This window comes from Elgaria multicarinata, chromosome 5 (assembly GCF_023053635.1).
Source record: "Elgaria multicarinata webbii isolate HBS135686 ecotype San Diego chromosome 5, rElgMul1.1.pri, whole genome shotgun sequence".
Taxonomy (NCBI): domain Eukaryota; kingdom Metazoa; phylum Chordata; class Lepidosauria; order Squamata; family Anguidae; genus Elgaria; species Elgaria multicarinata.
The window spans coordinates 110303909-110321195 of NC_086175.1; the positions used below are offsets into that span (position 1 = coordinate 110303909).

Here is a 17287-nt window from a genome sequence, read left to right on the forward strand (position 1 = left end):
CACACGACATGACAAGCGGCGCTGCTGGGGATAATCCTGCAAATCCCCCCACCCCCCAGCACATGACCACTATGCGACCTGCACAAACAACGTAGTTAACAAGCCACCATGGCCATGTTAGCTGACTGCTGATTGTGTGGACTGGGCCAGTGTATGACATGGCACACATATATCTCATTTGTCCAGATTTCCCTGGAAAATGCCGTGGAAATTGCTCCGTATTTTCCTTCCTCTAGTTCTGCCGTTGTTGTCTTTGCAGATATTTAGTCCTGTGTTCCTGCTGGGCTCTGGACTCCAGAAAAAGACCAGCCTTCTCACAGATGCTTTCCCTTCTGGCATGCCAGCTGGCGGAAGCAGAAGGAGCGGTAAGCAAGCATTTCAAACAAGGACATTTTTCCCCCTGCAGTTCTGGGTTGAAAATCTATTAATAGCACACATGGCAAGGGACTGTGGATTATGTCCCCTGCTGCTGACTCCACTCTTCATAAAGGATGGCCTGTTTACCTTCAGGGGAACTCCAGAATGCCATGAATCTGGCTGTTTCCCGGCTGTTCAGAGAGATACATCATTTTGGTCGACATATGAGAGCATCCCATAAAAGTGGGGCTCCCTCTTGTCTGCCTTTCCGGTCAGCCCCAAAGCTGTCTCTGTTCCTTGGTTTTGGGAAACAGGGCACATATATGCATCTCTTTCAACTGTTCCAATTTCCCGGTTTTCTCATACTTCTATCTACTAAATTGCTGTCCTATTTCCCCCCTATGTTTGCCTTATGGGATGCCTTATTCAAATTGGGTTCATTGGAATAGCTAGAATTGCCATTTTCCAGGGTTCAGCTTCCTCTTCAGGGTCTCTAGAAATTACATCTCTGAATGTGGAGAATGGTTACATCTTGTCTCTACTGTGCTTGCACATGAATGCATGTGTAGCCACATTAACACACATGTCAAGGGCCATGCCTCTTCGTGCACAGAAGAAGTGAAGAATGCCTTTCCCTTGCCAGTGCTAGAGGCTAAAGGCAGCCTTCCCCTAGCACTGGCCTCTATGTAGGGCTGGGGCCCAGGAAAGGAGTGGACAGATCAAAGCACAGATCAGAGGAAGGACTTCTTCATAGCACATTGTCAAACTATGGAATTCGCTACCATAAGACATAGTGATGGCCACCAATTTGGATGGCTTTAAAAGGGGATTGGACAAATTCCTGGAGGAGAAGGCTATCAATGGCTACTAGTCCTGATGGTTATGAGCTCCCTCCAGGATCATAGGCAGTATGCTTATATATACCAGTTGCTGGGGAACATGGGTGAGAAGGTGGCATTGCAGTGTGTCCTGCTTGTGGATCCCTGGTCGACAGCTGGTTGCCCACCATGCAAACAGAAAGCTGGACTAGATGGACCCTTGGTCTGATCAAACAGACCTCTTATGTTTACAGGCTAGATGGGGAATCCTTGCATTTAATCAGAAGTTCCTATCCCTGCTGTTCCTGTATCCCTATGCCTACTTTGGCTGCCAGAGCCAGGCCTAGAGTTTTGAACCTAGAACCAGGTAGACTTGAGTCCTTACTTAGCCGCAAAGCTTCCTGTATGATCTTCAGCCACTCATTTTCAGCTGAACTTACTTCACAGGGTTGTTGTGAGAATAACTGGACTAAGCAGGATCTGGTTTTCAAGGTGCCATAGGACTCTCTGTTGTTTGCACTATTTGTATCATTTGCCTATTTCTCATAAGAACAAAAGAGAAGCCCTGCTGAACCCAAAGCCAGGATTATGTCCCCACCATGGACAGTCCAATGCCCACCGGGATCCCACAAGCAGGACATGAATACAATAGCAACTTCGTGCTCGTATTCCCTAGCAACTGGTACCCATACTGGGTGACTCTGGAGAACCATGTATCATACTGCCTCTGATGCAGGAGGTAACATCTAGCCATCATAACAAATAGTGATTGATAGCCTTCTCCTTAAATTAGTCTAATTCCCAATTAAAGCCATCCAGGTTAGTGGCCATCACTGCATCTTGTGGTAGCAAATTCCATAGTTTAACCATGGGGTGTGTGCAGAAATCCTTCCTTTTATCTGTCCTGAATCTCAGCTTCATTGGATGGCCCCAATTTCCAGAATTATGGAAGAAAGGGCAAAGTTTTCCCTGTCCGCTTAAGGATAAGCAAGATTTGCAAACTGCTGTGGAAACCAGGAAGTATAGCACTGTTGTAGCTAAAAGAAAAATAGTAATTAATGCTTTCTGCCACTTATATCTCCACCCCCAAATCTAGGCATGTCTAACGGAGAAGAATGATACCTCTGAACACGTTTCCAGTTCCAAATGTAGTCATCGTGGGAAAATGGAATCCGAATCATTTCAGTTCACCATTCCAGCTCTGGTTGAAGATACCGCAAGGGAGAAATAAGCCGGTTCATTATTTTATATACAAGGCACATAAGCTGAATGAATCAAAAGAGGCTTTTTTGCCTTCCCTAATAAGGGCCATATTTGCTGCTAATGCCATTGAATTTCTCACGCTCAGGTTCCATCCAACTTTTGCTTTTGAATCGAAACTCGCCAGAAGCCTCTCTTTTCCATTTTAGGGGCAACGTGCAGGGAGCACTTTTTCACCAGCATCACTTCCGTGTGCTAGTGTTAGAAACTGAACTCTCCCTAAACTTTCCCTATATTCTAATGGAACCATTATTGTTTGTGCTGGAAGCAGGTGCAAAAGAAATAGTTGTAATGAAAATAGCCAGACATGAATGTAGAATGGCATTAACTTAACACTTGCTGGGCTAGTAATTTGGAAGGGCTTGAACTGAGATGTCCATGTTGACCTTTGCCTCAGTGTCACATCACAAACAATGCTGTTATAGGCTGCCATTGTTGAAGGCAGATATATTGATGTCTAGGGGCATTTAGGGGAATGGTGGTGTTTGATCAGGGCCGGCTGTAGGTAGGGTGGAAGTGGGGGCAGGATGTTGGAGGAAAGAGCTCTAGGGCCCATGTGGTGTTCCCCACACCTGCTAAGTTTGCCTGTGGTGCTCAGGAGAATGCTGTGCTATCACCCGTATCAAAATAAGATTCTGTACATAGAATGATGGGGTGGGGTGGGGATCTTGTCCTCTGCCTCAGGCAGCAAAATCTCTTGGGCTGGCCCTGTGTTTCGGTAGGTAATCTGTGGACTCAATTTGAAGGTCACACACTGCTTTTACGTGATTGCATTGACAATGCTAAAGATGCGTGAAGATTGACCAGCCATGGTTTTATGGTTGTATCGCTATAACATGACTAAATATTTCAGTCTGTAGTATGATTCTGTTTTCTTTCTTTTATTGTTCACCTGTTAGATGTAGAGTAAATAAAATGATTGTAAATAAACTGAGTGGAAACACCCTCTGACTGGAAAGAGCCTGCCCAAGGTCTTCCGTGGTTCTTTTTCAGCTCCTGTTATTTGAGCCTTTTTGACTGGAGAAGCCAGGGTAGGGGAGCAAACTGGGGAGCAGGGGAGGGGGGCTTCTGCATGCAACGCCTGGGCTCTCCCACTGAACTGTGCCCCCTCCCCAAATGGTAGCTTGCCAGGGATAACTGAATCCAAAACCAGAACTTGTTGTCTATTATTAGTGCCAAAGCCAATTTGTTTCCCCAAATTCTCCTCAGCATGGTGGTTTCGGGACTCTTAAGGCCTTTTCAGTATTCAAATATGTGCTGAGTGTTCAACTGGATATTTGACACCACTGTGAGTTGATGTTTGACTCAAGTATTTATTTCATTACTTTATTTTTGACAATTAATGCATGACAGTCTTTGATAGCAGACATGCAACTGTGTTTGGTATTAAGCTGCATGTTTGTTTATAGTTGACATGCAGTAGCATTTAGTAGGTGGCAGCGTAAAGCTGATAGCATTTCATATTTGAGGCCTGTGAAAATCAAAACAATAAAAAAGAACACAAATCTTCGATTTTGAGGGAAATTCCACCGGAGCCGGTTCCAGGTTTTGGAGGGCAAGACCCCCTCAGTGGGCCTCCTCCCTCAACGAGCCCATCTTCTCACTGCCACTGTCACCAGCTGCTCTTTCTCCTCATCCTCTTGCTCATCGTGGCTGCTACTTGCTTGCTTGACAGGCAGGGAGCCAGTGAGCAAGTAGGCCGTGGCATCTACTGCTTCTCCTTCTCACCACCGCCATTATCTCGGTCAGAGCGAGAGGCAGGTGAACAAGCTGGTTGCCATGGTGAGGAGGAAGATCAACTCCAGGGGGCTTTCCTGTCAGTGGGCCCTCAGCCGGTGCCCAACCAGGCCTACCTTTGTCCCTGGCTCTGAACTCCACATTCAGTTTTCAAATTTCACATTTGAAAAATTGACTGGGGAGGGGGGAACAGGGTGGATTTTATTTCAGTTCATAATCATTATTGGGGCTAGAATGTAACCCTATGGGTGCAGTGCTTCACTTTCACCTTCTTGATGCTAGAGTGGCAAGGAAGTTGCTGGATAACCTGGCTCATCCGCTGAGAGTTCAGTTCCACTGATGCATTGCATGATTTCTAGCCTCAGTGTATCTGATGACTAGTTCATATCTATGGCTTTTTTCTGCTGCTACAGCAGTGGTGCAGTGAGGTAATTTTAGAGTCTTCAAGACATGGTCTTACAGGGGAAGGTGGTGCTTTAAATGGCCATGGGTATATTATTTCAGGTACGAAGCACACAACAAGAATTCCTCATCTTCACTCTCCCTCCACTAAGGATGCACAGATTGTGGAAAATCCATTTCATCTGTGTTGCCTGGATTATCAGGTGCCTTTCATTCTATCATCCACATATCGACAGGATTGGGGGGTAGTTCCCAAATTTGCGCAAATGCCCAAATACCCCCACAATATGTGAATTCCCCCCAAATGACCCAAAGTGCACATTTTCATGCTTTAGCCTATGAGGGAAATGTGCATTTTTTGCCTTTTTTAAAAAAAAAATCATTGCATACTTTTCTATGATGAAATTTATGTAAATTTCCCAAAGGTTAGGAAAACAGTCCACAACTCCGCACACTGTCCGACGGGGGAGTAGATGGTCCACTGCAGAATCCATGGGTTGGATTCATAAAAATCCAAGTACATTTGGTTCCAGTGTGGATTTCTCCGAGATCCCTACTGTCCACTATTCCATGCTTCACACCCGCTTCTGAATTCCTGATACGTTAGGGCAAGACACAAACACCCCAAAAAGCTGCTTGCGAATCTTAATATTTTTTTTTAAAAAAGAAATGTGCTGAATATGTACAGCTGCACATTTTAAACTCAGTTAAATCATATCTCCATCACAACTGCAGGAATAGGAGGGAGTTCACTTCTGCCACCCTGATTCTTAAACACATTTCCTTGACAATATGCACCATTTTGTTGCAGGAAAGGAGAATATATATATTTTAAAGTGAAAACAATGAAGTGACCATCTGTAACCTTGTACATGCCTTGCTGGCCACCCGCAACCCCTGACTGTAATGTGTTTTTAAAAAGAAGGAATGATGCTGTGGCAACCAGCACCAGCTCTGATGGGCCATGGCAATAGTGTAAACAAAAGATCTATTTGCTGCTGCCCCAAACACCTGCCGCTCTCGGGATGATTATTTGTGGGGTGGGTGGGCTGCAGAGCCATTCATTTCAGTCCTGAAGTCCAGCATTAGCTACATCACTGTTTCACAGTGGCTGGGTTCAGACAACACTTTAACCCACACTAAGTGGTTGATTGTGGGTTGTTATTGAACCATGGGTTGTTGTTGTACCACAGGTTATCATGTTGTCTGAACACTGCATTTTCTGCAGGGTGGCTTGTTAACCATGCAGTGTGGTTTATTTTTCTCGAACAAGCCATCTTGAGAATTGTTGGGTTGTTCGGGGCAGTTAGCAAGCCGCACTGATTGGTTAACAAGCCACCCTCCAGAAAACACGCTGCCCTCAGACAACACAATAACCCAGCCTGCAGAAAACGTGCTGCATTCAGACAATATGATAACCCATGTTTCAGCAGCAAACCACACTGAAGGAAGGTTAGCATGTTGTGTGAACCCAGCCAACATTGCCATCATTGGGTATATGGACTTCACATGACCATGTTGATAGGATGGCTCAATACATAGCTTTATTAATACGCTTTGTGTGAGTTGGTGTGGTGCTCTGTATAAAAATAGTTATGTTCTCAGCTGGGTTACTTATGCACACATTACATTAAAGCTTTTTAGGCCTGTTCCATCCTTCCTTTGACTCGGATGAGCCTTATATTCTGATTATCTTTGTTGTTGCTTTTATAGCATTGTTTTTAAAAATGCAGTTTTTCACACATGTTGCTTCTGCTTCTTGCTCACATGGCCCATAACAATAAATAGTATATACTTTAACATTTTGTTTTAGTACATGCATTTTTATGGAGAAAGTAATATACGGTTTTTAATAAATACACATCTTAAAATGTATGGTTTCATTATCCGGTAATCATGTATTCCACTGCCAAATGGAATGTCTACAGCATTAAATAACTCATTCAAAATAAATATATAATTTTTCCAATGCTTGTTGTTATTTCTGGATGTGGTTCACTTTTTTGAAAACTAGTTGCAGGAATGGCAAACCATTGTGATTGTGGAAAGAGATTATGAAATTTGCAGTTTGCTCATGTACAAAGCATATGCAGAGATTCTACTAGGGACAGGCAAATCCCACGCACCACATCCCAATTTCTGGTCTGGAAATGATCTGTTCCAAATAATTTCATAAAGATGGAAAACAATCAGAGCCCAGATTACTAGTGTGGAACAATGGTCTAATAGGCCAACTGTCGGCATATGGGGTTTGTAAACCCCAGTGTGGACAGAGGTCCAGAAAAAAACTCAGGGCCCAGCCTCACGAGTATACTGCCAAAATCTAGATAATTTAAAATGTCAGAAGCATCTCTGGTTACCAGATGATTTGGGGCTTTAACCCTGACTGTGTCCCTAAATAAATTGGGAAGTAGGTGATGGGAAGTCAAAAGGCATACAAATAATAGCAGGGTTTGTTTCCCCCTATATGAATCATATGTGATGCACCCAGCTAAGTCATATTGGATTTTCCAGCATACCATCACTCATCAAAATGATGGAAGCATTCTTTAAAACATTCTATACTTCTTCATCATGATAATCCAATGGAATTCTTAATAATGAATATGGCAGTAATAAGAGAGACCTTTTCTTTCAGACTATTCCTTCTTCAAACAATATCCATTCCTTGCTAAAAACAACAACAACCCTGCCATTTTAGTAATAGCGTAGATGTTCCATAATCATTCTGGCATGGATCCAGGCTTTTATCATTTTAAGTATAATTGAGCCTGGATCCCACCTTCAGTAATTTTATAATTGATTTAAAATGGCTTTTTAGGCTGCCTTTAAGGGTACAACCCTTGGAATATATGTTGATGTATGGTGTCTGGACAAAACAATCTGGGTGGAGACTTTATTGTAAAAAGAAAGAGTCATTAATCAAAATGATGCAGGATAGTTCTTCTGGGCTCCATCTCTTCCCTCCCACCAGTATGAGAATGACTGTAGGGATGGAGCAAGCACTCAAAGATGGTGATATCCGGAACAAGGATGGGCAACTGCCCCCTCCTCTGAGAGCTGCCACCTCTTCCAGCACTCTGTCTTGCAGGTAGAAAACTAGGGGCTTTTTTAGATGAGGCGTTTAACTTGCACCTTTACCCAGGCTTCTGCTTCTGTATTTTTTTGCAGGATTGAAATCAGCTCCTTTACATGTGTTTTTTTCTGGGTTCTTTCTTTCTCTGCCTTTCTATATGTTCCATTACCCAACCACTAGGTGGAGCTGTAGTATAGTGGAATTGCACAATTACATGACGGTTCTATAATGCCAGTAGAGAAAAGAAGTACTAGACTTTCCCCATAAGAAAAAGACCCGTGATAATGATTGCAAAACATGGGTGAGGCACTGGAAAATGATGAGGTTGTATGCCCCACAAACTACCATGAGTGAGGAAGTATGGGCACCCGTAGAAAGGCTCATAAGCACAGTGCTCTTCCTAGCCACGTTCCCAGTCTTGAATACTTGAGTGGAACCATGGCTGGCCCAACACATTTTGTTGCCTGAGGCAAAAAACAACATCACACCCTCACCCATTCTATGTACAAAAGCCAACTGGACTGGTGTTTGATTTTTTTTCTTCAACACTGGTAATGGTACAACTTCCTCCGCTGCACCTGAAGGCAGCAGGCTAACTTAGGGGGCACAGCACAGGATGCTTGGGACACAGCTCTCTTCTCCAGCATCTTGCTGCCACCTCCCAGCATCTGCCGCCTGAGGTGACCGCCTCACTCTGCCTAATGGTAGGGCCAGCCCTGAGTGAGATGTAGGGCTCAGGCGGATGTAAATGGTTTATGGCAGGAGTGCAGAACCTCAGACTTGAGGGCCAAATCTGCCACCCCTTTTCCATGCCCCACATTAGCTCTAGTGGCAGGCTGGGGGGAAATGGATGTTGTAGTCCAAAAAAACCAGGGTGGGGAAGGCAGCATTAAGAGAATTGCACATATACTCCTTATTTTGGTTTAATACTTTCAAACACTAGGTGGTGCTGTAAGATCATTTATAGCTGAGTGTTAAGCTTCGAGCCAAAGAAACATGTGTCTGGTTCCTTTATATATCCCAAGGAAAACTGAAATGACCCTGGTGAAGGTGATAGATTTGGAAGCAAAGTCCCTTATGCAAAATGGCTTACCAAAATTAATTTATATTTTCCTAATTCAAAGGTATGTAGTATTCCCAATAATGGATGCTATAAGACAGGCAGTCCAATCCTATTTCACTGTGAACACTGAGATTTACTCCTAGGTAGGTGTGCATAAGATCACAGCCTGAGAGGGAAAGAATGAATATCAGAAATGTTGAGCTTGGCAAGTTGATACTTAACAAGACCTTAAAATTCATCTTCAGCAAGACTTAAATTTGTATCATTTTGTTTTTACAAAATCCTCTAGGGTTAGGTTTCAAAAGTGAATTTTGATTTGGTTTTGCTTCCCCTCTCTCCCCCCCAAATTTATTTATTTATTTATTTATTTATTTAATTACATTTATATACCGCCCCACAGCCGAAGCTCTCTGGGCGGTTTACAACATTTAAAAATAGTAAACATTAAAAGTATACAATTTAAAAACACACACACACACACACATAAAAACAGTATAAAAACAACAACAACAAAATTCTGATCTTTTAATCTGAATTATGAAATGTTCACAAACTGACTTCATGCAAAATTGCAAACTGAATTACTCGTACCAAAGAGTAGGTAAAATGTCAGCAAAATCACCTTCCACAAATGTTCTTGCAGCTTCCATCTCTTCTCTACAAGCACTAAAGAATGGCATTTGCCTTCTAACATTGTTTACAATGGGATAGTTCAACTATGCGCTGTGTGAAGAAGTCTTTCCTTTAATCCGTCCTGAATCCCCCACCGATCAGCTTCATGGGATGACTTCAGGTTCTAGTATTATGAGAGGAAGAGAAAAATGTCTCCCTACCCACATTCACCACACCATGCATCCAGGTTTACCATCAGTGGAAGTTATTATTATATTTATTTATTTATTTATTTATTTATTTATTTATTTATTTATATAGCACCATCAATGTACATGGTGCTGACAGAGTAAAACAGTAAATAGCAAGACCGTGCCGCATAGGCTTAGTGGGCTTACTTGCCCCATCCTTCCTACAAAAGTATTTCCAGCCCCTTGAAAATGCAACACAAAGAGTCAAGACACTCTGTGGAGTGGCATGATCTCTTGGGGAGGTGGGGAACCTCCCAAAATTGGGGGGAGGGACCTTCCCCAAGCGGAGCTCTCTCATAGAAGGCAGATTCAAGGTCCAACCCAGTGTGTGTACATTGGGAGAGGGCTGAAAAAGAAGCAAACTTTTGCTTCAAATGGCAGGTATGAGCTTGAGGGTTGGCGTGCAGGTGCAGTTGCCTCTGATGCCCTTGTGCAAACTTTCACAAACTGTTGGCCTCCAGGGGGCTGTCAATGTGTACAGAAAGCCCCGGAGGGTGGGTGCGCAGTGGCCCTGTGTTGATTATACATCACAGCAGCCACCTCACAGCCATTGCGAAACTTTCACGCAAAGCTGTGAAGAAAAAAAGACAGGGACCTACCCCAAATATTTTCTCCAGAGCAAGGTGAGTACAACGCATCTGCCATCTGTCCTCGCTATGGAGTTGCGGAGAAGGAGAAGGCATGGCGAGGCAGATGGCAACACCTGATTGGTTGCCGTCCATGGAGGCAAAGGGCAGGGGGCGGGCCCAGCTGCCACAAACCTCACTTAATCCTGCTGCCTCAGGATTAGCTGCCACCACCCGTAGGCAGCAAAAGCTGTGTGGTTTGGTTAGCACAGCGGCAACCCTCTACTGTTTAAGCAGCCATCCAATGGAGTAGACTACAACTCCCATCATCCCCAGCCAACATGGCCATTGGCATGAACTCCCTACTTGTATAAAATCAGGTGAGGCGAATATAATAATGTGTACCATAAAAGAAGGGTGGGCAGGCTTCAGGCTTGCAGGGTCTACATTCTTTTTTATCTGCATGCCAAAATCCACCAACTGAAGGTAGGTGTAAAAGGCACAACACTTCAGACTGAGTCCAGGAACTTTTTTTCAGGACCAGACGTGCTCTGAACTCACAGCTCTTCCAAATAAAACTTTGCTCTTGGATACTGCTAACAAGCCTTCTTCATTTCAGCGGTAATGAAGGGGAGTCATTCTGGTTTTGCCATTGTTAACTACTTGGGCCTTAGCTAGACCTAAGGTTTATCCCAGGATTGTCCCGGGGTCATCTCTGCCTGCTCCTGGGATCCCCTGTGTGTCATTTGGATACACAGGGATGATCCTGGGATGATCCCAGGATATAGGCCTGGTCTAGCTATGGCCTTGGAAGTCACAGAATCTATTCTGATCTATTTATTACATTTGTATTACATTTTTATACTGCCCAATAGCTGAGGCTCTCTGGGCAGTTCACAATGAAAACTATAAAATACAACAAGTCAGGATAAATTGAAAACTTTAAAAGTTAAAAATGCCAAAGAAAATCAAATTAAGTTATAGTCCAGGGAAAGCCAGTGTGAAAAGATATGTTTTCAGGAGGCGTTTCAAGGATGTTACATTTTCCACATCTTGAACCGCACAAGGGAGGGTTTTCCGGATGGTGGGTCCCACTATCGAGAAGGCCTGTGCATGTACAAACTCTATTTCAGATCACCAAGAGATCTACCAGTAAATCCAGACTGACCTTCTTATCCCCTCTGGCCTAACATGAAAGGCAGTGGGGATGGGTGGAGGGATATTGGCTAAGAATGACATATACTTGGGTTTCTTTTTTCATCTGAAGTGTTCTCATGCAGTGGAGGCTGGTGGCTCTAATGCCAGTGGCAGTGGTGAATCCGCACCAGTTTTCAGTCAGAACCTGTCAGAATGCTGAAGGAACTATCTAAGGTGCTCATCTTGGACAGCTCTTTTAGAGTTCTGATAGGTTCTGCCTGAAACCTGGAGTGGATTCACCACCCCACTGATATCAGAGCCACCAGCCTCCACTGTTCTCATAACTAAGCTACAAACTTTTTTTTAAAGTACCAAATATCATGGATCAACATTATGATTTTGTGTTTTTAATGGTTTTTAAGGAGTAGGTTTAGAAAGGCTGTCTGAAGGTTTTAGGAGGGCACATCCTGATAAGGAAGCTTCAAGAAAAATTGCATGCCCATAAGACAGTCAGACATGTCCATCTGGATCTTAGCCAATGGGAGATTTGTCATGGGTTTCAAGGTTCAGCACCTTGGATAGCTCCTTTAGAGTTCTGCCCAGAATGGATTTACAGCCCCACCAAAATCAGAGCCACCAGCCTCCACTGACTATGGCCAACATTCTTACTGAGGATGTTTATTTATTTATTTAAGGATTTTTATGTCGCCATTCAGCCAAAAAAGGCTCTCATGGTGGCTTAAAAAAGTATTTCTTGACAGTCCCTGCCCACAGGCTTACAATCTAAAAGACATGACACAAAAGGAAAGGGGATTGGGAGGAAGGAGGAGGAGGGGGAATCTGATGTTGGCTCAGATTTGGCAAGACCACCACCAGGGGGCAGATAACACTGGTTTGTGGTCCACCTGTTGGCTATTTCTGTCCTTTTGGTACATGCAAAGGAGGTGGCCCACATCACCTCCAGTCCTCTTCTGCACAATCCAACATGTATACAATCAGTGCACAGAGAGGAGGGATGAAATTGTGGCTGCAAGACCCCTCCCACCATATGCACATATAGTGTACAAACTGTATGCACGTAAGCTCAGAGGAACCTTGGCTCTAAAGGACCAAGCAGAACGTGAGCGCAACAGTACTCTCTCACCCATGTTCCCCAGCAACTGGAGTATGTAGACATACTGCCTCTGCTACTGGAGGTAGCCCATAGCTATCTGGACTAGGAGCCATTGGTAGCCTTCTCCTCCAGGAATTTATCTAACCCCCTTTTAAAGCCATCTAAATTGGGGGCCATCACTACTTTGTGTGGTAGTGAATTCCATAGTTTAACTATGGAACTAAAATAAACAATGGAGGGACTGTCAAGAAATACTTTTGTAAGCCGCCATGAGAGCCTTTTTTGGCTGAATGGCGGCATAAAAATGGTTAAATAAATAAATAAAATAAAATAAATACATCTCTCGTTCACCTACTCTTTTCTCACAACTATGCAAGATCCTGTGCCCTGACAAGCAGCCTTCCCTGATTAAGGCTGCTTTCTCTTTCACCCTTGACCTCCTGGTAACATCGATGGGAACTGCTTCACACATTCTGAAAATTACCTTTGAGGCACAGTATTCTCTAGGGTGGCCAAGTGTCCTACTTTAGAGAAGGGAGCCCTCTGTTTGAAGGGCTGTCGAATCCATGTCCAGTTTAAAGCTAAAGAACCAAAAGGAGACAGAGAGAGCAACTCAGGGGCCTTGGTTGAAGCACCTGGAGCACAGACGGAGCAGGCTCACAGGTCAACTTGGGACACTCTTTCATTATTTTATAATGAAAGGTGAGTAATCAATTTCCTAAACAAAACAAAATAAAATAACAATAGAACTAGAGGTATTGTATTTCTATTTAAATAATAGTGATTATTGTAATTCTTCCCAACGTGCTGTGCCAGCAAATTCTCTCTCTCTCTCTCTCTCTCTCTCTCTCTCTCTCTCTCTCTCTCTCATCACCATAGAGCCAATATGGTGTAGTGGTTAGAGTGCTGGGCTAGGATTCGGACGATCCGGGTTCTAGTCGCCACTCGGCCATGAAGCTCACTGAGTGACTTTGGGCCAGTTACTTGACTCTCAGCCTAATCTACCTCACAGGGTTATTGTGAGGATAAAAGGGAACAGAGGAGAATCATGTAAGCCACCTTGGATCCATTGCAAGAGGGGGAAAGGCATTATCAAAACATAATGGGTTGGATGCAGGTTCTCCCTTCCATAGACAGAAGCGCTCCGCTCATGAAGCTGCCAGTGGAGGTTGTTGGGTCCGATTTCGGTGGGGCTGTGAATCCTTTCCAGAACTCGAAAGGCGCTGTGCAAGGTGCTGAACTCTAGCTGCAGAGATGCTTCAGCACCTCGGATAGCTCCTTCAGGGTTCTGACTCGTTCTGACTGAAACCCAGAACGGATTCACAGCCCCACCGAAATCAGAGCTACCGACCTCCACTGGAAGGTGCTTCACCCAATTGGGGGGGGATCCCCCTCTCCCTGCATAGCACATTTGGCTGGGTCCTTTGCCCCTCTACCTAGCACTTACAGGGGGCTGGAGGGGCTGCTGTGGGGAAGAATGGGGTGCGGAGGCGGCAGGTAACATCTTATTCCATCTGACCAAGAAGTCATTAGGGTCTTTCCCACCCTGCCAGTGGTGTTAGTTGGCCTGCGGGGTCAGCAGTCCAGTTGGATCAGTCTCTGTGATCTTTTTTGGCTTCCTCCCCCCTCCCTCTCTCTCCCTCCCTCCCTCCCTCCCTCTCTCTCTCTCTCACACACACACACAATCTTGTTCTTTCCCCCAGGGCAGCTGGTGTCCTTTTGGAAGGGCAGGGTACATATAAATCCAGAGGAGGCCGGTGTCTCCGATATCAGCAGGGCGATGAATCCACTCTGGGTTTTGCATGTTTTGCTCCTTTAGACTTCTGACTGGTTCTGACTGAAACCCAGAACAGATTCAGAACCCCACTGATATTGGAGCCACTAGCCTCCACTCTATAAATCCTCCTATCTATATTTACCTGGGAGTAAGTTCCCTTTAATTGAATGAGACTTACTTCTGAGTAGATGTGCATCAGATGGCATTGTAAAGAAATGGATTAATGCATAGACTGTTATAGCAATCACTGAAAAGAATGTTGTCATACCTTAAGACTAACAGAATTATTGCAGCATAAATGTCCACGGATGATCCTCAGGGACGAAAGCTTATGAAAACATATGAAGTTTGCATAAAATGTCACAGACCATATTTCTTTCATGTCATGGCCATGTGTCCCCTTTCTCTTTACACTTGTGTATTTACTTATCTAGATCTATCTATCCATCTCTAGATATATACCAACTGAGTCTGAGGATATCCCTTCATGTGTCTGATGCTTATGCCACCATCCATCTGTTAGTCTTTATGTTGCTGCAAGACTCTTTGTTTATTCTATATTTTGAGTTCTCCTTGATAGCACTGCATATCATGGCCTGTTCATCACCTCGGTGGGTGATCTAGGACAGGAACTGAGCTTTGCTTGTTTTGCAGAACCTCTCGCCAGTTTTTGGTACCACTGACCATGATATCCTTTTGGACTGCCTGGAAGAGATGTAATTTGGAGACCTTATTTTGCAGTGGTTCCAGTTCACTTCCGGGAAGGACATTTCCAGACAGTGGTGCCGGAAGACCCCTGTTCAATGCATTGGGCATTTTCCTATTGCATCCTACAGGACTCTAACTCGCTATTCAATATTTGTATGAAAGCACTGAGAGAGGGCATCCATCAAGGGATTTGGGGTGCTGTGACATCAATATATGGCTCTCACCACTCTCTCTGCCCCTTCCATAACAACATAAGAAGCTGGGTCAGACCGGGGGTCCACTTAGTCCAGCATTCTATTCACACAGTGGCCAACCAGCTGCCCACAGGAAACCCACAAGCAGGTCATGAGTGCGACAGCACCCTCCCACTCAGGTTCACCAGCAACTGGTTTCCGTTCCATCTCCATGCAAGGAAACTTTGAGATTCTGAAACAGTGCCTGACATTGGTAATGGACATCCTTGCCAAATAAAATCTGTTAAGGGGGAAAGACAGGATAGGCAGTGTGGTGTTGTGGTTAGAATGTTGGACTGGGACTCGGGAGATCTGGGATCTAGTCCCCAGTCAGCCATGAAGCTCATTGGGTGACTTTGGGCCAGTCACTGACTCTTGGCCTAACCTTCCCAGCTTTTGTAGAGTTTGTCACCATTCTAAAAGGTTGACGTGGCTCTCCCACGGCTGAGTTACTGGCAGCAAGAGATTTAAGCTACCATAAGCTGGTGTTGTTTGTATTTTGGCCCTGCCCCTTTTACCTTTGGCCACTCCCCTTTTCCTTCAGCCCCTCCCAAGATCTTCCCTGAAACTGAATTCAGACCTCAGGCTCAAAGAGGTCCCCCAGCCCTGACTTAGAGGAACATTCAAAACCTTTGTCTCTCCCCCACCCCCATTGCAGCCTGAAGTAGTACAGTCCTTTCTACCACTTAATTCTGCTGCGTGTTGTAGTCCAGGGCTCAGTTGCAGCCAGACGAGGTCCTAGGACTTGGCTATTGAGCTTCAATCCCTCCCTGTGTGTCATCCTTTGGAGAAAGGAAATTCCAATGCTGGGTCTGTGCTAGTATTCAAATAAAAACATATATTTGCTACTGCGAATTTGAAGGCTGGGGTGGGGGGAACGCATGTGTTGCCCACCCCTGGTTTAAAAGGATTGCTGGCTCCCTGAACCTTTGGAGAGGGGCTGCCAGTCACTGTTGACAGTACTGTGTTTGTTAGATAGACATCTGTTGACTCAGAATAAGGCCATCCAATAAACCTTAATGCAACCTTCGCCAACTGGGCGCCTTCCAGATATTGTTGGACTACAACTCCCATCATCCACAGCTGGTATGCTTTAATGCAAATGCAAAATCCTGCAGTGAATAATTCATTTAAAAATGTCTCTTTCTTGTCTCCCATTAATAATGCTCCCTCCCTCCCTCCCTCCCTCCCTCCCTCCCTTTCTCTCTCTCTCTCTCTCTCTCTCTCTCTCTCTCTCTCTCTCTCTCTCTCTCTCTCTCTCACACACACACACACACACACACACACACAAAATATATCCGCACCTTGGATAGCTCCTTTAGAGTTCTGGCGGTCCTGACTAAAACCCAGACTGGATTCAAAGACTCACTAAAAATTATTTATTTATTTATTTATTTATTACATTTATATACCGCCCCACAGCCGAAGCTCTCTGGGCAGTTCACAAAAGCTAAAAACAGTAAACATTAAAAGTATACAAAATTTAAAAACCATCAGGGACATAAAAACAACAGTATAAAAACAGCAGCATCCATTTAAATCAAAGCCACCTGCCTCCCCTGACCCCAGCAACTAGTATTTGGAAGCATATTGCTTCATGGATGTCATATATAGCCATAGTGACAAATAGCCAGCCACTTTTCAAAGCCACCTATGCCATTCACCATCACCACATCTTGTGACAGTGAATTCCTTATATTAATGATGCATTGTGTGGGGAAGTGAGAGAGAGCCTTCTTGGTGGCCGCTCCTAGGCTCTCCTTGCCGAGGGAGGCTAGGTTGGCTCCCTCTTTGCTGTTCTTCCACCAGCAGGCAAATATATTTTTATTCAGGCACATCTTTAGTATTTAAGTGTTTGCTTACTGTCTGTCCCATTCATTGTTGTCTTTTACTTGATTTGCTGAGTTATACTTCCATTAAGCTTCTCTTTTTAATCTACATTTTGTTATTGCTGGCCACCTTGAGCACCATTTTGAGTGGAAAGGTGGGATATAAATTTAATAAATAAAATAATAAAAAGATAATAAATGGGGGTGCAATCCTATGCATATATAGACAGAAAAAAGGCCTACAATTCCCAGGATGTCCCAGCCAGCAATTTCCTCCCTCAGTTACCATTTTTGTAAACTAAAAACCTCCCAACTGTTTTTGCCTTTCTCTGTAGGGGAGGTTCCCC

General features: G+C 44.3%; 1 protein-coding gene across 1 annotated transcript in view; it reads left to right on the top strand.

Annotated features, from left to right (window-relative positions):
* Positions 1–2406, top strand: part of FLT3 (fms related receptor tyrosine kinase 3) — an 85027-nt gene extending 82621 nt beyond the window's left edge. The window contains exons 24-25 of the mRNA XM_063127723.1: positions 260–365; positions 2272–2406. Coding sequence (XP_062983793.1) covers positions 260–365; positions 2272–2406 — 241 coding nt within the window. The remainder of the gene's footprint in view (positions 1–259; positions 366–2271) is intronic.
* The last annotated feature ends 14881 nt before the right edge of the window (positions 2407–17287 follow it).